This window comes from Amblyomma mixtum, chromosome 6 (genome assembly GCF_055824585.1).
Source record: "Amblyomma mixtum isolate Tamu chromosome 6, ASM5582458v1, whole genome shotgun sequence".
In the NCBI taxonomy this organism is placed as follows: domain Eukaryota; kingdom Metazoa; phylum Arthropoda; class Arachnida; order Ixodida; family Ixodidae; genus Amblyomma; species Amblyomma mixtum.
The window spans coordinates 107658705-107674547 of record NC_143017.1 but is presented as its reverse complement, the minus strand read 5'-3'; the positions used below and the strand labels follow the sequence as shown (position 1 = coordinate 107674547).

Below are 15843 nucleotides of genomic sequence, written 5' to 3'. Positions count from 1 at the left end.
CAGCTGTTTATCTGTTCGCGCTGTGGCGGGTTCGAACCCCAGGTGCAGCGCATTTGCGGCCATATTTATTTGTCTTGTCATGTTCAGACACTCAGACAACACTCAAGTTTCAGACTAAAGACTCAGTCAGATACTCAAGTTTTTTTCGAGATTTGAAGCCTTAGTGCTAGCACACTGAAACAACAATTTCATATAAAGGAATGGCTGCGTAAAGGGCAATCCCTGGCGCAGTAAGGAAGCCAGAAAAAAAAACAGCATTCGTTGGACCCTGTTCACACGCTCCTTATTTGCTATTCAGTCCATCGCATATAATAACAGAATTAAAAGGTTAAATATGAACATGTAGTCGGGTAAAATTGGTCTTTTTTTTTTCTTTTTTTGCTACTGGTACCGTTACAAGCGAGGCTAACTGCGAAGAAAAAGCTGCCCGTAGACAGCTTCACGGGCCCACAGCACCCAATTCGGCGCTGCAGGTATTGCTTTCAAATGCAGGTGAATAAAAAATCTAGAAATATGTATTTGGTAGCCCCCAATTTTTCTTATGAAAGATGCTGTGTTCTAGAGTAAACAGCGCACGGGGCGAAGACACAGAAACAGGTGCGATGCGCAAGCTGAAAACCGAAGCTGCTTCTTCGGCGTCTTGCCAAGTACGCCAGCTGTTTGTCCGAGAACGCCAGGAAAGGGGTGCTAATGCAGCGGTCCTCAAAATCTTTGTTTTTTGTTTGGTTTCTTTCAACCTGGCCGTACAGAAATTGCATAAGGTTTCTTAAACTGATACGAACAATACTCTTCCACCCGCACCAGTGACATATAAAGGGTATATCAAATCCCCCTTTCCAATGGCCTTACCTACATATGCCAGACTGGCCGCTGTATTAACGTGCGGCTCATGGAGCACGCTAATTCTTTACAGAAGAAAGAAACTAACCTAGCGAAACATTGTTCCACATGAAAATGCACGCCGTTTTTTTTTGTTTTTTTTTTGGTGGCACTGATGTGTTGTTTTTTCATTCTGACCAGCGCACTAGACAATTTGCTGAAGCCTTTCTATTATCCGGAAAGATGAAGAGTGCGTGAGTAGGCCATCTGTAACATTATCTCTTCGAGATATGAATATGCTACGTAGTGCATAGCGGTTGTGCGGATGCACACGTGCTTTTAAAGCGATTTTATCTTTTACCAGCACTAAGATATTGTTGACATTGCGCATGTGCGCTGTTTTTTCGCGTGTGTATATTATGACGTGCTTCTTCCTAATAAAAAATCAGTTGTAAGTTCAGCGCTGTGTGTGCGTCTTGTCTCCTTCTTGGTCTCTGTGTGTTTGCGCTGTTGAACCATCATTATGAATCTGCACCAACTACCCCAATCTGCAGTTATTCTATATAAAGGGCATCAAGCCAATTGAAAAAAGTCAGTGAACACTGAATCTTGACAGAAGCGCGCCGCTCATTTCATGTCGGATTATTCACGTTTCACCAGTGTCAAAGCATTAAAAAAACGCACAGAACTTGATCTCATTTCACTTCCTTGCAAGCTCTCACGTCTTGTTTACATAAACCTTATCGTCACCCGTTGCTTCAGGCTGTCCTCTTTCAACTACCTTCAATCGTCTTACCACGCTGCGTTCAGCTCTTCAAAAGCAAAGCGCACCGCATGTCGCGCATGCCTTTAAGTCATCCATTGCACGCAAAACAAAACCTGTCATCGGTCAGTGCCTGTCCTGTCCTCGCCTCGTCCTCTTTAGTTCCCGCCTTATGCTTTCTGTGTAACGGCGACCCAACATACCCAAACATATTCCCTCCTGAAGCGCATCAAAAGTTATCCTTAGTTTTTAAGACGGTGTCTCCATCGCAGTCGTGATTTTAGTGCTGCTGTTTATCCCCAGAGAATGAAATAAATCAGCAGATGTGGCTGGGCGTTGACTGAAAGTGCGCTCAGACTTTTCTATACCGCCTACTATAGCAGCCAGCAGAGGTGGCCGGCGCGATGCAGAAGAGACGAGAGTTGCCGAAACATTGAGCACGTTTATTCCCGGCGTATTCTTTCTGCAGTCCGCAACACAACAGTACATAGTGCAACCGATCACATGCCATGTCGTTTCGGCGCTCCCAGCACATCACATGCTACTGTCCGCGTCGCAACCGGCTCTGCCGGCAAAACATAAACGCACCGTGCTGCTTGCGTCGCAGAAATCCTATTTGTAAACCTGCGCAGAACGCCGTGAGCATTTCCAGTGCGCCGCTCACTGTGGAAGCTGTCGCAGTTATCAACCCATGCCACGTGACCTGATGCTCGTCTAGAACAAGCTATAAGAAAAACCACGTCTGTACCGCCACCCTCATTCTTCGGGAAGCGAGCGTGGTGCCGGGACGTTCGCCGGTGTTTCGCCTGGGCATATAGGCTAGGCTTCGCTGACGTTCCCAGTTCGTCGCCCGTCGTGGAAAGCTGTATCCGCCCGCCTGCTGTCTGCGTTACTAAAATAGTCGACGAGAGGGCCTACGGTCTTCAGTCTTGGGGCAGCACTAGTGACCGCGGAGCGTTGAATTCAACTGCGCCTGGACTCATCTTCAAATCTTCGCAGGTTCGTAGCAGTCACTTTCTACCATGTCGCACCTTTTGTTTGTGGCCGCTGATCCTGCCGCTTTCGTTGGCTGAAACGTTGTTGAAGGCACGCATAGTGTTAACTGTTGCGTTGGGTAATTGTCACTGCGTTGCTTTTTCGGAATGAAGATCTGTGCGCAGTTTTCTTGCGCCGTACGGTGAATCCTGTTACAGGCAAGTTCGCGCCCCCATAATTTTACGCTCTGCCCAGTGTGTCCATGCAGTGAGGTAGGATAATATGGTACTCATTAGAAACTAATATGTATGCAAAGTTACTCGCTGTGAACACAGAGAGCGCTTCAACAACAGAGTTGCGGCAGCTTTTATCTGGTCAAGGAGGTGTTGCCTTGGTCAATAGCGGGGATCATTAGTTGCGCAGATGGGACCAGCGCCGCGCTGTCGAGAGTGTGTCCCTAAAATAGACTAGCATTATGCCGTGCACACGTAGCAGCACCATGTGCGTGTAGTTTAGTGCATTTTTTAGACTATGGCGCAACAGCTCGAGAGGAAGCTGGTACGGCAATGAAATGCAGCAAATTAGTGGAACGGGTAAGCGAATATAGACTGCTGATGCAAGCAAAGCGAGACGGGTAAACACCTACTCGAAGACGGGAACAAATTCTAAGAGTACATCTGCAGCCATTTTTCGTAACGGAGTTAAAAACGTACAGGCTGTTATCGCTTGCACTTCAGATTCTGCCGCCGAAGTGCGTTAGTCTTGGCAAGTACGTTTTGAGGCGGGTATCGTTGCACCGTGCCTTTATTAGGGTAGCCATTTCTATCCTGGGCAGCAACCGGGCGTGAGCGGGCGTGAGCGAGCGTGAGCGAGCCTGAGCGCGATCCCTCAGACGGATGAAAGAAGGCGCGAACGCATGAGACAGCTGTAAACGATCAATTAGGCTGCAGTGACTCGACGAGCTATCCAGGTGATTTGCGAGGTCCAAAGGTCAAGAATATCTGAACCCATCGGAGGACTTTTGGGCAGATTCAGAAGGCAAAGCTGGAACATGCAATATTGCTGGGCGCAGCCTTTACGGTAAAGTGAAACGGCTCAACGGACAACTGCGGGTAAAAAGTCGCAGCACGAGCGAAGAACTCTTCACTATATGTTCCCTATCATTGCAGAAGTAAGCTTCAGTCGATAGGTGGCGCTCGTCCCGTGACTTGCATTAATGTTATCGGCAGCTGGTGGATTGGCCTCGCTCTATTTTCTGCTTAGTCGTGATGTTTCATTTTGCCATAAGTCGATAAGTTGGCGACATACGGCGCTGATCAAGCGAAGAGTTGAGGCTCGCGCGATATTCCTAAAAAATTAGAAGGGCGTCTATGCGAGCCCCTCCGTGCACTCGCCAAAAAGCCAAGGGCTCCTGTCATTTTCGTTATGAATTATCCTTGAGACGAGGCGCTCTGGTTGCTGTATGCTGGCAGCCACCGCTTTCAATTCCAATAGTTCTGCTGCAGTCTTTCAAATCGAGATAACAACGGATGCTTATAAAATTCATTCCGCATTAAGACACATACTTCAATTAGTTTGGGGACAGGCATCCAGATTCCATAACGGGGTAAACGGAATAACGTCGTCCATCTCAGCATTGTTTTCAGCGCTGTACTGTGGTTACTTTTGGGCACGAAATGAGAACTCCTATATCATAGCTTTTTGTATTCCAAATTTTAGAAATAGGCTTGCATCAGGCGTCATCCGTAGCAGTCATACCAGGACATGCACCGCTACATTCCGTCATTATATTGTTCTCCTTTTCCTCCTGATATCTCTACATCGAATCGAGTATGCAGGGCTTTCAACCGGCCTACTGTCCTCAAAACTAAATGGGACGACAAAGCGCACCGATACTCGATATCTTGCATAAAGTCTGACGCAATATAAGAGGCCGCTCAACAACCGTCACAGCCGCTCCTATAGCGTGCTGTCTCAGTCCTCCACACGCTTCCTGTAGTCTTCTGTGTTGGCGTTGTTCTTGACTTAAGGTATGTCACCACCTTTGAAAAAGCGCTTTTTTTGGAAAAATGACATTTTTTCTTTTTTATATTTTGGGAATCCCAAAACATTCAAAAATGTTTTGCAGCAAGAATAATGTTCGTATCTTATTTTGTTAAAAAGTTATAGCCAACTTTCGAACAGGTGGTGAACAGTTCTGAAACCGAAACTAATGTGGTTTGGTAACAGAAAATGATAACTCGGCAATAATCAGCGGCGTATATGGAAAATTTTTTGTTTTGTTTTAGTCTGATATGTAAAATATTACTCAAAGGCAATTTTCAAGGCTTATTTTGTTTTTTAAACATTGCTTTAAATTTCCGCAAGGGGGATGCATGAGGCTACAAGCGTCTGAGTTGTTTGCTTCGCGCTATCGCTTTGAATGCTACCGAATTCGTCCTTCAGTGATGGCAACAGAAGTACAGCAGATATTTTGAGGGAAGCAGGCATCGAATCTGGCCGCCACACTCTCCTACCATGTTGCACCAGTGACCATTACCATGTGATGAAGGCCCAACGTCAATCAACGGGTGAGGCAAAACATCTCCGCAAAAAAAGGACGGGCAGCAACAAATGCCAAAAGAGAGCTCACATCAGCTAAGGAGGGCCCTAGCTATGAACCTCAAGGATTTTAACTTCCTAGGGCATGATGATCTTCTTTCTACAAGGATTGAAAAACTTTAATCTTGTTTTTCTCAAAACTTTATTTCTTGCACTTTCGTGTTGCGCAAACAGTCATAACTTCGAAATAAATAAATATTTTTCAATGAAACTTTGCACGCTCTTTCCTTTGTTATTAGCCTGTGCAATGAACTAGGATAAATTAAATCGAATGGTGAGTTTTGATATAATCATGTTTTATGTCAAGGAATGGAGGCAAAAATGACATTTTTTTGTTTTCTTTGGCATTTTTGCTATAACTTTTTTCCCAATTATCAGATGGCAAAGATCCTAGTTGGTTGCACAGTATGGTTAGTTGGCTAAGTCTGCGCCAAAAAATTTAGAATTCCTGCTCTCCATTCGCTAGTTATGAATGTTTGCATAACAACCAAGTTTGGGCATTTTTTTGTGAATTATTAATACCAGCATGGCTTTTTTCACTCTTTCTTCCTTTTGAATATCATATAAAACGGTGCTTTATAACGTAAATGTGAAATAAAAATTTAATACTCAAAATTAAAAAACTTTTTGAAAAAGGTGGTGACATACCTTAAAGGGACACTGATAACTGCATTCAACTGTTCTTGGTAAACATCGTTTCTCTGGGCAAAAACAGGTCTACTTTTGAAGTGAATGGCGGTGTAGCATAGTTTCCGAGATTCGTTAACAATTGTGGTCTCAACTTACTAGCGAAATCGGCCGGTCATGACGGCGACACCTGTATTGTTCATCTCCTAGCTTGTAGCTTCTTTTATGGCCTCGGTGGTTCTGTAATCAGAACGCGAGACAACTGTAAACTTGCCCTCGATGTTCTTTTCCCAGGCCGCAGTGGAAATGACTACATTTCGCAGGGCCTAGCTTACCGAAACGGCTGCTTAAGTGCTGCTGTAACGTGTCCTGACACCATATTTTTAAGAAAGTGGCGCCAAGCGATTGCACACTGCGAGGGTTGCGCCTTCCCGAAAATAAGGATCTCATCCCCCTAAGCAAAATCTGCGCCTCTTCCAAAACCTCTTTGTCTCACACCTGTTTCCTTCAACTGGAGACGTCACGATCGCAGCACATGCCGGTTAGTTGGAACTAAGACGCCCCCCGCAATCTATTGTCCTAACTGCCGACCACTGACTCCGTTATCTGTCCTCCTTTCCTCGATGGTCCTCGGCCTTCTAGCCGCCGGTTGATAACAGTGTGCTGCTTAAAGCGTCGCTTCAGTTGCCGAAAGCATCGCCCCGGAAGCAGGGTGCGTCTGTAGAGACGGAGGACGCTTCCGAAATATAACATACCGGTGGCCATTTTCGCTCCTTGTTCCAGTCTCCTCCGGAAGTTTTAATCTGCAGAAGAGGTCGAGATGTTGGAGAAGCTCAAGATCACCAATGCAACCCTGCGCGAAGCCCTCTCCGAATTCGCGGGGACATTCGTTCTTGTGGTGAGTGCCCATTTTTAGACGCGCCTGCTCGCGTCGTTTTGTGCAAGCACTTCCCGCTGCTTTACTATTTTCTCCTAGAGCCACAGGGTGACGCTTACGGTGACGCGTGCGCGAACTTGCCACGTTCCTGCTACTTAGCGGGTTTTTCATCACCTTCCATGCTGTATGTCGATATGTCGCTTTATTGCTGTGCGTGACAGTGTTTTAAAGTAAAGTATATTTGTTCATGGAAAGTAGGCGATTGTTAGGTGGGAAACCACCTTTTGCTTGATCTTCCTTGATTTGAGCAATGTACATCGGGAATTTACAAAACCAAAAACATACTTCGCAACCTGCAAGCTACCCAGGTAGTCGAAATTATTCCGGAGCCCTTCACTACAGCACTTTCCTTCCCTTCGTCTCTAACTCTCTTCCCTTCCCTTCTCTTGCTGCGCGGTTGAGGTGTCCACCGAGATGCGTTATTGAGCAATCATTTCCTCAAACCACTGCTTCCACATTTATCATCCTCTCAGACGCTTCTCCGGGTGTCGGTCCTTGTGGAGAACGCACTACCCATGTTTTAAAAGCGCCAGCCTTCTCAAGGCGACCCAAGCACATGCGAAACCTGCCAGCAAAGTTTGATCAGTTTGCTGCCTTGCTTCTCTGCGTAAGCTGTCAAATGAAGATCATATTGCATGTTCGTGTGTACGAACCGTTTCTGTAGCTTCACTCTGTAGGTCTGCGGTTGCGAGTCGCAGGGGTACGATTTCTGAATATTCACTATCGGTGGCCTGCATAATTCGTTCGACAGCTAGGCCAAACATGGGATAGGGGGTCGCGACTTAATGGACACCTTGCGCGAGGTGGACGAATGAGGGCAAACGTGGTAGAGCCCGTGCACTGAGACTTTAAAGCGCTAGTCGTTGGTGTTTGCCTGCACGTTTTTTTTAGTCCTTGTGTAGTGCGTTCTAGCTTCAGCATGTTGGAAGCGCCCGTAGTCTACCGCTCCTAAACCGGGCAACCTCCTTGCACTAACCGGACCTCCTTCGTAGCAGACTTCATCGCTCTTTAGTTAGGGTCCAAGGGCAAAACCTTTGCTACACAAAGCTCCTTCATTCGTTCTTCGTTTATGTTATCTTCGTGTCTCCGACACTTTTTGGAACGCCTTCCTCCCGACCACTTCATGAAGCTCTAGGTTCGCTCGCTTGCAGCATGGCATTCCTGTTTGCTGCTCGGCTGGCTTACAGCCCAATCATCGGCGAACAACACAGCCGGGCTAAGCCATGTGGCCGCAATTCTGGCCTACGCTGGGTAGGCATTTGCTCCCAGCAGAGCTCGGCACATATCTCCAAACGTTGATAAGCACACAACCGATCGTAAAAGGCTCGGCTAGGGGCTGTAATTGTATCGGCTATCCGAACAGAACGCCGGCGCGACTACGTGTGCCAAGGCGTCGTAGAGATGGCCTGACTTATCGGTGGTCGCTCGCGCTCGGTACTCTTTTCAACTGTGCGAACTTGTTTACCTTCTGCATTTGTACATAGCCCCTCCCTGTCCTTTATCGCCATCACTCCTCTCTATACTTCGCCTCGCTATCCTGTCTCTTTTGATCCTGCTGGCAGCAGCTCGAGTGCTTCAGATATTCGACAAATTGTCGCGGCCGGCAACATCGTTTCCTTCCGTTTCTCTTCTTTTTAGCCATGCCTCATTCATTTTCCGGTTGGTGTAGAGCTTAGAAGATTTAAGACCTTCCGATGTTTGTTTTCGCTGCTGTGTAGAAAGCCAAATAGCCTGGATATTCAGTACAAATTGTCGCGCATTGCAAACTTTTTAAAAAGAGGCTGCCGAAATTCCTGCGTGCATTGTATTTGGATAGTGGTGCTGTCGGCTTATTGTGGGGCTTTTGTTAATGGTACACATTAATGATACACACTGCCAACATGCTTAGCCTCTTCGGGGAGATCCGTTGAAATGGCTGTATAGCGGAGAGCAGTTATTCACAACGCTCTCCTGATCAGTCGCATGTGCTCGCGTACACTGCGCGTCGTTCCAGACGAAGCGCTCCAGAATCTTTTTCCATGGTTGGTTTCCCATCAGGTATGCTGCTAGTCATTATTTGTAGTGTTCCTCCTCCGCCGATGCTCGTGCTTCGCACAGCTTCCGGGTGACGGTTAAGGCCGGCACAAAATGCGTCACGAAATGTACTTCTGCCCCTAATGTGGAACCTTTTATTGGGTCCCGCACCTCTCGTGCCGATGCCTTGGCCTGACTTTCATCATTTCCAAGTGATGGGAACTAAGAGTTCGCTGTTTTTGCCTGACGCATTCCGCATCATGCGTAAGCTTCCACAGTGCTTGGGAAGCCATGATATGCAGTGTTCAGGAGTTGTGTGTTACAGAATTATGCGCTCAGCCTGTGGTATTGCAACTTTTCTTTCATTATGGAGGCCGAAAATCTACTCCTGGCCTGCATGTTTTTACCTCGCTCGCCCGCGCCTTGCGCCACCCTTTGGTTTATCTTCTCAATACCCACCCGCGAATGTGTACCCCATTCTGTTTCAGCTCTTCGGCACCGCAGTGCTCGCCTCGCTGACCTTCGACAGGGCCGGCGTTATCAGCTACACTGTCGGGTTCTGGGGATGGGGCCTGGCCCTCACGATCGGCGTCCTCGTCGCTGGAGGAGCCTCGGGTATGGACTCTCATCATCCCGGACGGCGCACACTTAGACCCTAACGTCCAACCTCGACGGGAGCGAAGAACTGTTTGAATTGGTGGGGAGGAATTCGGAGGTCTCGGAGCAGTAAAGCCAAGTGCGCGGCACGATTATGACACTCGGCAGTGCAGCAGTTGTAGATGATTTGTGCGATTTAACTCCATTGTCGTTTAATGCCTCATTTCGCATAAACATGCATAACTCTGCTTGACAGCAGTTAGCTGTGAACAGCTAGACCTTGGCAGGGCTGGCGGTGGGCTTTTGCACAGGCAGAGGGTCGATCGCCATCGTCCTGCCAGCTTTTCGCAGCTATACTGTAATAACAATACTGTCCTATACTCTAATAACTTCACGGCACTGTTCAAGCGTTCACCGGCTATTTGTGTGCTCCCGCGCGCCCACCCTAATACGGAGGTAGCTTGGGGCACGCGCAGGAAATGGACACGCGATCGGTAATTGTCAGATTGCAGCCCATCGACCCTCAAACGACGTTGCATTGCAATAAAATTGCGGCAGTTCGTTTCACCAGCACCTTGCAGGACTCGATTGATACGGCCTGTGTGATTTAGTATTTTGTTACTTGTAGTAAACTGTACCGCGTCCGCTAGAGGTTAACCATTTGAATGTCCAATGCGCTATTTTCTAGCGCCACCTGTGACCCCGCCATCCCTGATATCACGTCCTTAGTCTACACGCAGCCGCCCACCACACTGCGCAACCCTCGAATACTCCTCGCAGCTGCTGAGCTGTTTTATCCCCATGGCATATATTTCTAATAAGGGAATAATTACTCATTGACATCCACCCAAGCGCAGCCATACGGCTACAGAGGAAAGCTATACAGCTTTCTCAGAAACTTCGCAGTTAAAGAAATTCGTCCTGGTCCGGGGCTCGAACCCGAGACCACCGCTTCACCGGAGCAGAGCGAGTAGAGCGACTGCTCCGGTGAAGCGGTGGTCTCGGGTTCGAGCCCCGGACCAGGACGAATTTTTCTTTAACTACGAAGTTTCCGAGAAAGCTGTATAGCTTTCCTCTGTAGCCGTATGGCTGCGCTTGGGTGGATGTCAATGAGTAATTACTCCCTTATTACAAATCTACTCCACCAAGGGGTATTCCCCTAAAAACATTTGACCAGCATATATTTCTGTTGTGCCCAAACTTTCACTACACTTTGCCTTCTATTGGCGTAACCCTGGCTCCGAATTCTCACTGAAAGGACAAATTTCCCATTCACTTTGGCTGCAGATGTGACCCTGCAGCACATATCTTTGTACGCCTGGCCTTTGCAGGGGCTCACCTCAACCCAGCTGTCACGGTTGCGTTGGCCACGGTGCGCAAGTTTTCCTGGCGCAAGATAGTACCCTACATGGTGGCTCAGTACCTGGGAGCCTTTCTCGCAGCCGTGGTAGCCTTCATCACTTACCAAGGTGAGGCTTGCGGGCTTGCTTCTCTGGTAAGCTTGCCTCACTGTGTGGAGCCTCAAACGGAACATTGATGAGAGAGCATTCAGGGTCCCGTCCGGCGGAAAACCCGACGTCAGCGTGAAATGAAAATCCTGATTGGTCGAGAGGGTAGTGCCGTAGAGAAGCAGAAAGGAAAGTGGTCACTGTCCTTTGGGTGGGGTGCCAGGCACGCTACCTCTATGCCACTGAACGAACGTTGCTCAGTGGAGCAAATACCTTGTACGAGCAATTTACGACGCACAGTAGGCGAATTATATTGTAGGTACACTCCGAAAGGATGCCGGCAGGATGCGGCAAAGGACGCCTTTAGCGACCGCACGGACTCGTTAGCGCTGTCGCGTCATAATGTTAAGTTGTACTTGAGAAGTGGTTCACTACCCTCTCCTTCTGAAAGCCTGTCATGACTGATTCGATCGCTAAGGCAGTGGAAGCCACCGGTGACTGTTTGTGGTCTGGGTCAGCTACAACGAGATACAATTCATTCGGGAGCTACTGTTGAGTGCAGTGCCGCTTCGCTTAATTTCTAGGTACTTCCGCAATTAAGGAATTCTGGCCACTTAAGCACACGAGCCTTAAAGCCCATTTTCAAGCATCGCTTGATTTATTTAGGGTATCCGCATGCTCGCATCCACTCTGGAACAGCTTAATGCCGGCACCTATTGCTGATCATCCAGCATTTCTAATGCTGTAAGCGTAATGCTGTAGGACGGCGCAACTTGTTGACAAAATTATAATTAGACAGGACACTTTAGCTCCGCCTCAAGGGTATGGAGTGATAGCGTAATGGGTTCGTGCCCATATATGAGGCACTGTTCATTCTCGACTTTACATTCATAGCTGCATGGGAGCCCTCATGCCACTCCTGGTGCATTGATGCAGTGATCACGTCATGCGTTACTGCCCTACAACACCAGGTGCTCCCATCGGTGGTGCTTGTGCCCAACAGGTTACTGTTTCCAAGCAACTCATCATTAATTTAACGACCGCCGGCCACTGTGCTCAATTTGCTCACAATCCGGCGGGTAGGTTGTAATGACGTTACAGGGTCACGTGATTTAGATGGCCCACATGGTTGCTTCTCCGGGTTCTTTCACACCAAACTTCATGTGAACCGCACATATGCAGGAGCTCTGCACCAGTACGACGGTGGACTCAGAGCCGTCACCGGCGTCAACGCCACAGCTGGGATCTTCGCCTCTTACCCTAAGGACTTTGTCGGCACCGGAAACTGCCTGGTTGACCAGGTAAGCGACAAGACAGCCTTCGCCCGATATGGGGGGTCTGAGAGATTTGATTTTCAGGAAAATTACTGGGTCACTAAATGCACAATTTTTGGATACGAATTTTAGGAGCCTCTGCTGCAATCACGTCCCTTGAATTCCGTTCCAGCAACACGCAACAGCACTTCAACCACAGCGCACTGCACGTAATGACTCCTTGAAATAAGCGTCCTTTCAGGATGCTCTTGTGACATGCTTCTTGGGCAGGGCGAACGATAGGGTTATCAAATTGCGCTTATCTGACCCTAATACTGCAGGGTCAAGTAATCTGCGCCTCACATATGCCACACATGCCTGTGCGTCACACGCACTGTTTCTTTCGGACACTGTACGTTGCGGGCACGTACATTTCGCGGCCCTCGGTTTAGACTGGACATCGCCATCCTCCTCCTTTCAGATTGTGGGTACTGCGTTGCTGATGCTCGCCCTCCTGGCGATCCTCGACAGCCGGAACATGAACGTGGCTACGGGCCTGCAGCCCCTCTTCATCGGCCTGGCTCTGGCTGCCATAGCCCTCTGCTTCGGCTACAACTGCGGCGCGCCTCTCAACCCGGCCCGCGACCTGTCGCCCCGCATCTTCACAGCCATCGCCGGCTGGGGCAGCGAAGTCTTCAGGTGTGCTCACGGATCTATGATCTTGCGTTGCGGCGGAAACAGCTTTTTTTTTCTGCCGTTGTAGCGGTTTCTCATTGCCGAAATGCAGTTCTCGAGCAACAGTGCATGGCTTGGCCTCTCAAATTGCAGCTATCTGGTAAACCACACAAACCAGAGTGCGGCGACTAATTAAGATCACGCCACTGTATAACGAACCAGCCACGCCTCTGTCCATTTTCAGCATCTTTTATTTGCATAGCACCTCCAAACTCGACCGTATGTCTATTTCCTTTCTCTACCCCGCCAGCGACATAAACTTCCAGCCTGTTCCAACATGCATCATGTGTCTTCCTACATTTAATATTGGTAGCAAGGCCCTTGACACTTGCGACTGGTCAGCAGCATGCAAATAGTTTCAGTCGGCACGAATTGGCTTTGATGTTCCTTAAAACAGCCGTTGGAGGTAGCACAAGCCCGCGTATACTTATGCGGCGCCCTGAATTTGCAGATTGGCACAACCGCATAATAAAGCTCGTTTGCTGATACGTCCAACCTTCCTGGTACTCTTCCTTGAACCCGAGACTACCACGTATGTTTCAATGCGTTCAGGTCCAGGGCATGGTGGAGCATTCTTCTACGTAGCAAACAAATGGCGCACACAAACCGGAACTCTGGTCACTTCACAGGCTCAGCGTTCGTCAAAAGTAAATATCGAAAGAGGGTTTCTTTTGGGTCTTGCGCTGACTCGTTATGCGAAATCTCTTTAAGGTGAGCGGAACTTCTGTCCTCGCTATTACACGGCGTGGAAGTGAACCCCCGAAGACTATTTACTTTAAATACATGATGCGCCTATTGCCCTCGCCTTGTACGTTCAAAGTCGTGCGTAGTATTTAAGGTACGCTTGCAGTGTACTTGGTTCGCCTCATATTCCATCCATTTGGTTCGTGTGCCGATTACGGGCTTCTGTAAAGAAAAACAATGCGGTCCACGTAAGGTGTTCGGCACCTGTTCCTTTTTTTTCACTTACCTGCTGCAAGGCCATTGAGTTTTCTCGCTCCTCCAGTACGTGCAAATGATTGCAGTGCTCATTTCCTTATTTTTCTACCCCCTCCCTGCTTCTAGCTTCCGGAACTACAACTGGTTCTGGGTGCCCATCGTGGGTCCGCACATCGGTGCCATCGTGGGCGCCTGGTTCTACACCCTCACCGTGGAGCTCCACTGCGATGCCTACGGCCACGATTCGGAAGGTAGCACTCGGGTGCCCTTGTAATGCGATGCGCAGAAGCACCCCGTGATGCCCACATTTCAGGGCCCCTCGAACACCTATGGTGGCCCGGCCACTCGTGTGTTCATTCCATTCTGTAACCATCCTTTTCAACTTTTGTTGTGTTAGGATTCCTTATGCTGCGCTACCAAAGATAATGCGCCGCTACTTCATTATTATATGGTTTTTAACCTACCAAATAAAGCCACTTACTTGTTTAACAGCGTTTCGTTTCCTTGCTTACCACAACAATAATCGCCGTAGCTGTGGGCTGGGCATTAACTTCCACCACCTGAAACTTTTCACCAGCGCCAAAATTGGACTTTACAGGCATTCGGTCCCGGCACGCCCAGGGATAGAACTTAAGGGCCAGCCGAGTGCCAGTAGAGATTATTATACCACTGCGTGTCAACCCATACGAAAAACAAGAGCACGTCCTCGAGCTTGTTTGCGTTACCTAAAGAAAAGTTATCTCATTACCAGATGGATACGCGCTGTACCAATTTTTGCTATTGAACAGAATTATTGTATTTTGTTTCATTATGAATTAAGCGATGGCGGAGTACCTAATGACTGTTGGAACGAACTGTTGGTTTGCTACTTTACGTAACCATATTGAATTTAAGGGTGAATGAAAAATATTGTCTTAGACGGTTCATTTCCAATGATATTTGAGAGTGCAGCCTTCTCTTCCCAGCTACATAATGGTGATCTGATAGCGACACGAAAAGCCTTTTACTCGAGAAAAACGCATATTTTTAGTGAACACGACGCCGATACACGTGCTGAGGCCTGTGGTGGGTTATCGGGGCTTGGCATAACAAGGCTCATTTGTGTCGTGTCTGGAGAAGCTACTCATTTTCTGTTATATCGCATTTCAAGACCCTAAATATTCCGAGCGGTTGCCTCTTGACAGATCTTCATGAAAATGGAGATGCAGCTTGATCATCTCCTTTATACAATAGGCTGTCCGCAGAGACTTGTCCAGGATGTGAAGTTTCCACTTCATAGCAGGCAGCTGCAAATGCGATACGCGCCGGCGCGCACTGGTTCAATCTTCGGCTGGGCGCGATTTGTACGAGCGGTGGACGTTCTTTCCCGCTGCGAGTCGAGGCGCATTCCACTAGGCACATGGGATCCAACATGTTTTGCCTCTTTTTCTGATTCTGGGCGACGTCGCGTTCGTTGAAGCGCCGACACCTTCCGTGTCTATCTCGGCAATCTGCCATATCGGCGGCGATTGAGTGGATTTGAGCACGCCTGCATCATTAGAGCACGTGTGACCTCCCTGATAAGCAAAGCCTTCGGTTGCCGATAGCGTGGTGCAGCAGGCACAGGATGGGGGCTCAGGACTTTTTGGGAAAAGACGGAGAAGGGACGCCACAGACACGTCTGAACATCTACACGGGCTCTCTTCTGCCTACTAGGCCACGCATTTAACCTCGTGTTTCCAAACATAGAGATGGATACAGCTGCTTGCCCTGTTATAGCGACAGTGTGGATTTTTTTTTTTTTTTTAGCGCAAACGCCAACATACCGTAAGAAGTGGCAATAATGGCTGTCGCTTCAGAACTAAGTTTAAGGCGCAGTATTGATAAGAATATCGAGTAAGTATTCTGACCGCGTCTGCCACAAATTGATGGCCGCTACTGCATGGGGTAAAACATAATCCCACGAGTAAGAACGCATTTTAAGAAACCGTCAGAACAACTGCAGTTCCGCGGCCAAGCTGAAAACTGCCCCCACTAAAGTTCGAGGCTAATTTTGACAGCAAGAGCGAGGCTAATTAAGTTTGCCAGCAGTTTAACGAGTGTTCGATGAGACAAGTTAAGGTCCTTGACTTGTTTGCTCTTTCGTTATTGATTTAT

The 15843-nt window shown here is 48.2% G+C and overlaps 1 protein-coding gene across 1 annotated transcript; it reads left to right on the top strand.

The window, feature by feature from the left end:
* Window positions 1-2329: 2329 nt before the first annotated feature.
* On the top strand, window positions 2330-14196 carry LOC149339971 (aquaporin-7-like). The gene is made up of 7 exons (XM_089548700.1): window positions 2330-2581; window positions 6569-6683; window positions 9224-9350; window positions 10664-10801; window positions 11963-12081; window positions 12515-12732; window positions 13834-14196. Exons 2-7 carry the CDS (start codon window positions 6606-6608, stop codon window positions 13979-13981), a joined length of 828 nt encoding a protein of 275 aa, XP_089404826.1. The 5' UTR covers window positions 2330-2581; window positions 6569-6605; the 3' UTR covers window positions 13982-14196.
* The last annotated feature ends 1647 nt before the right edge of the window (window positions 14197-15843 follow it).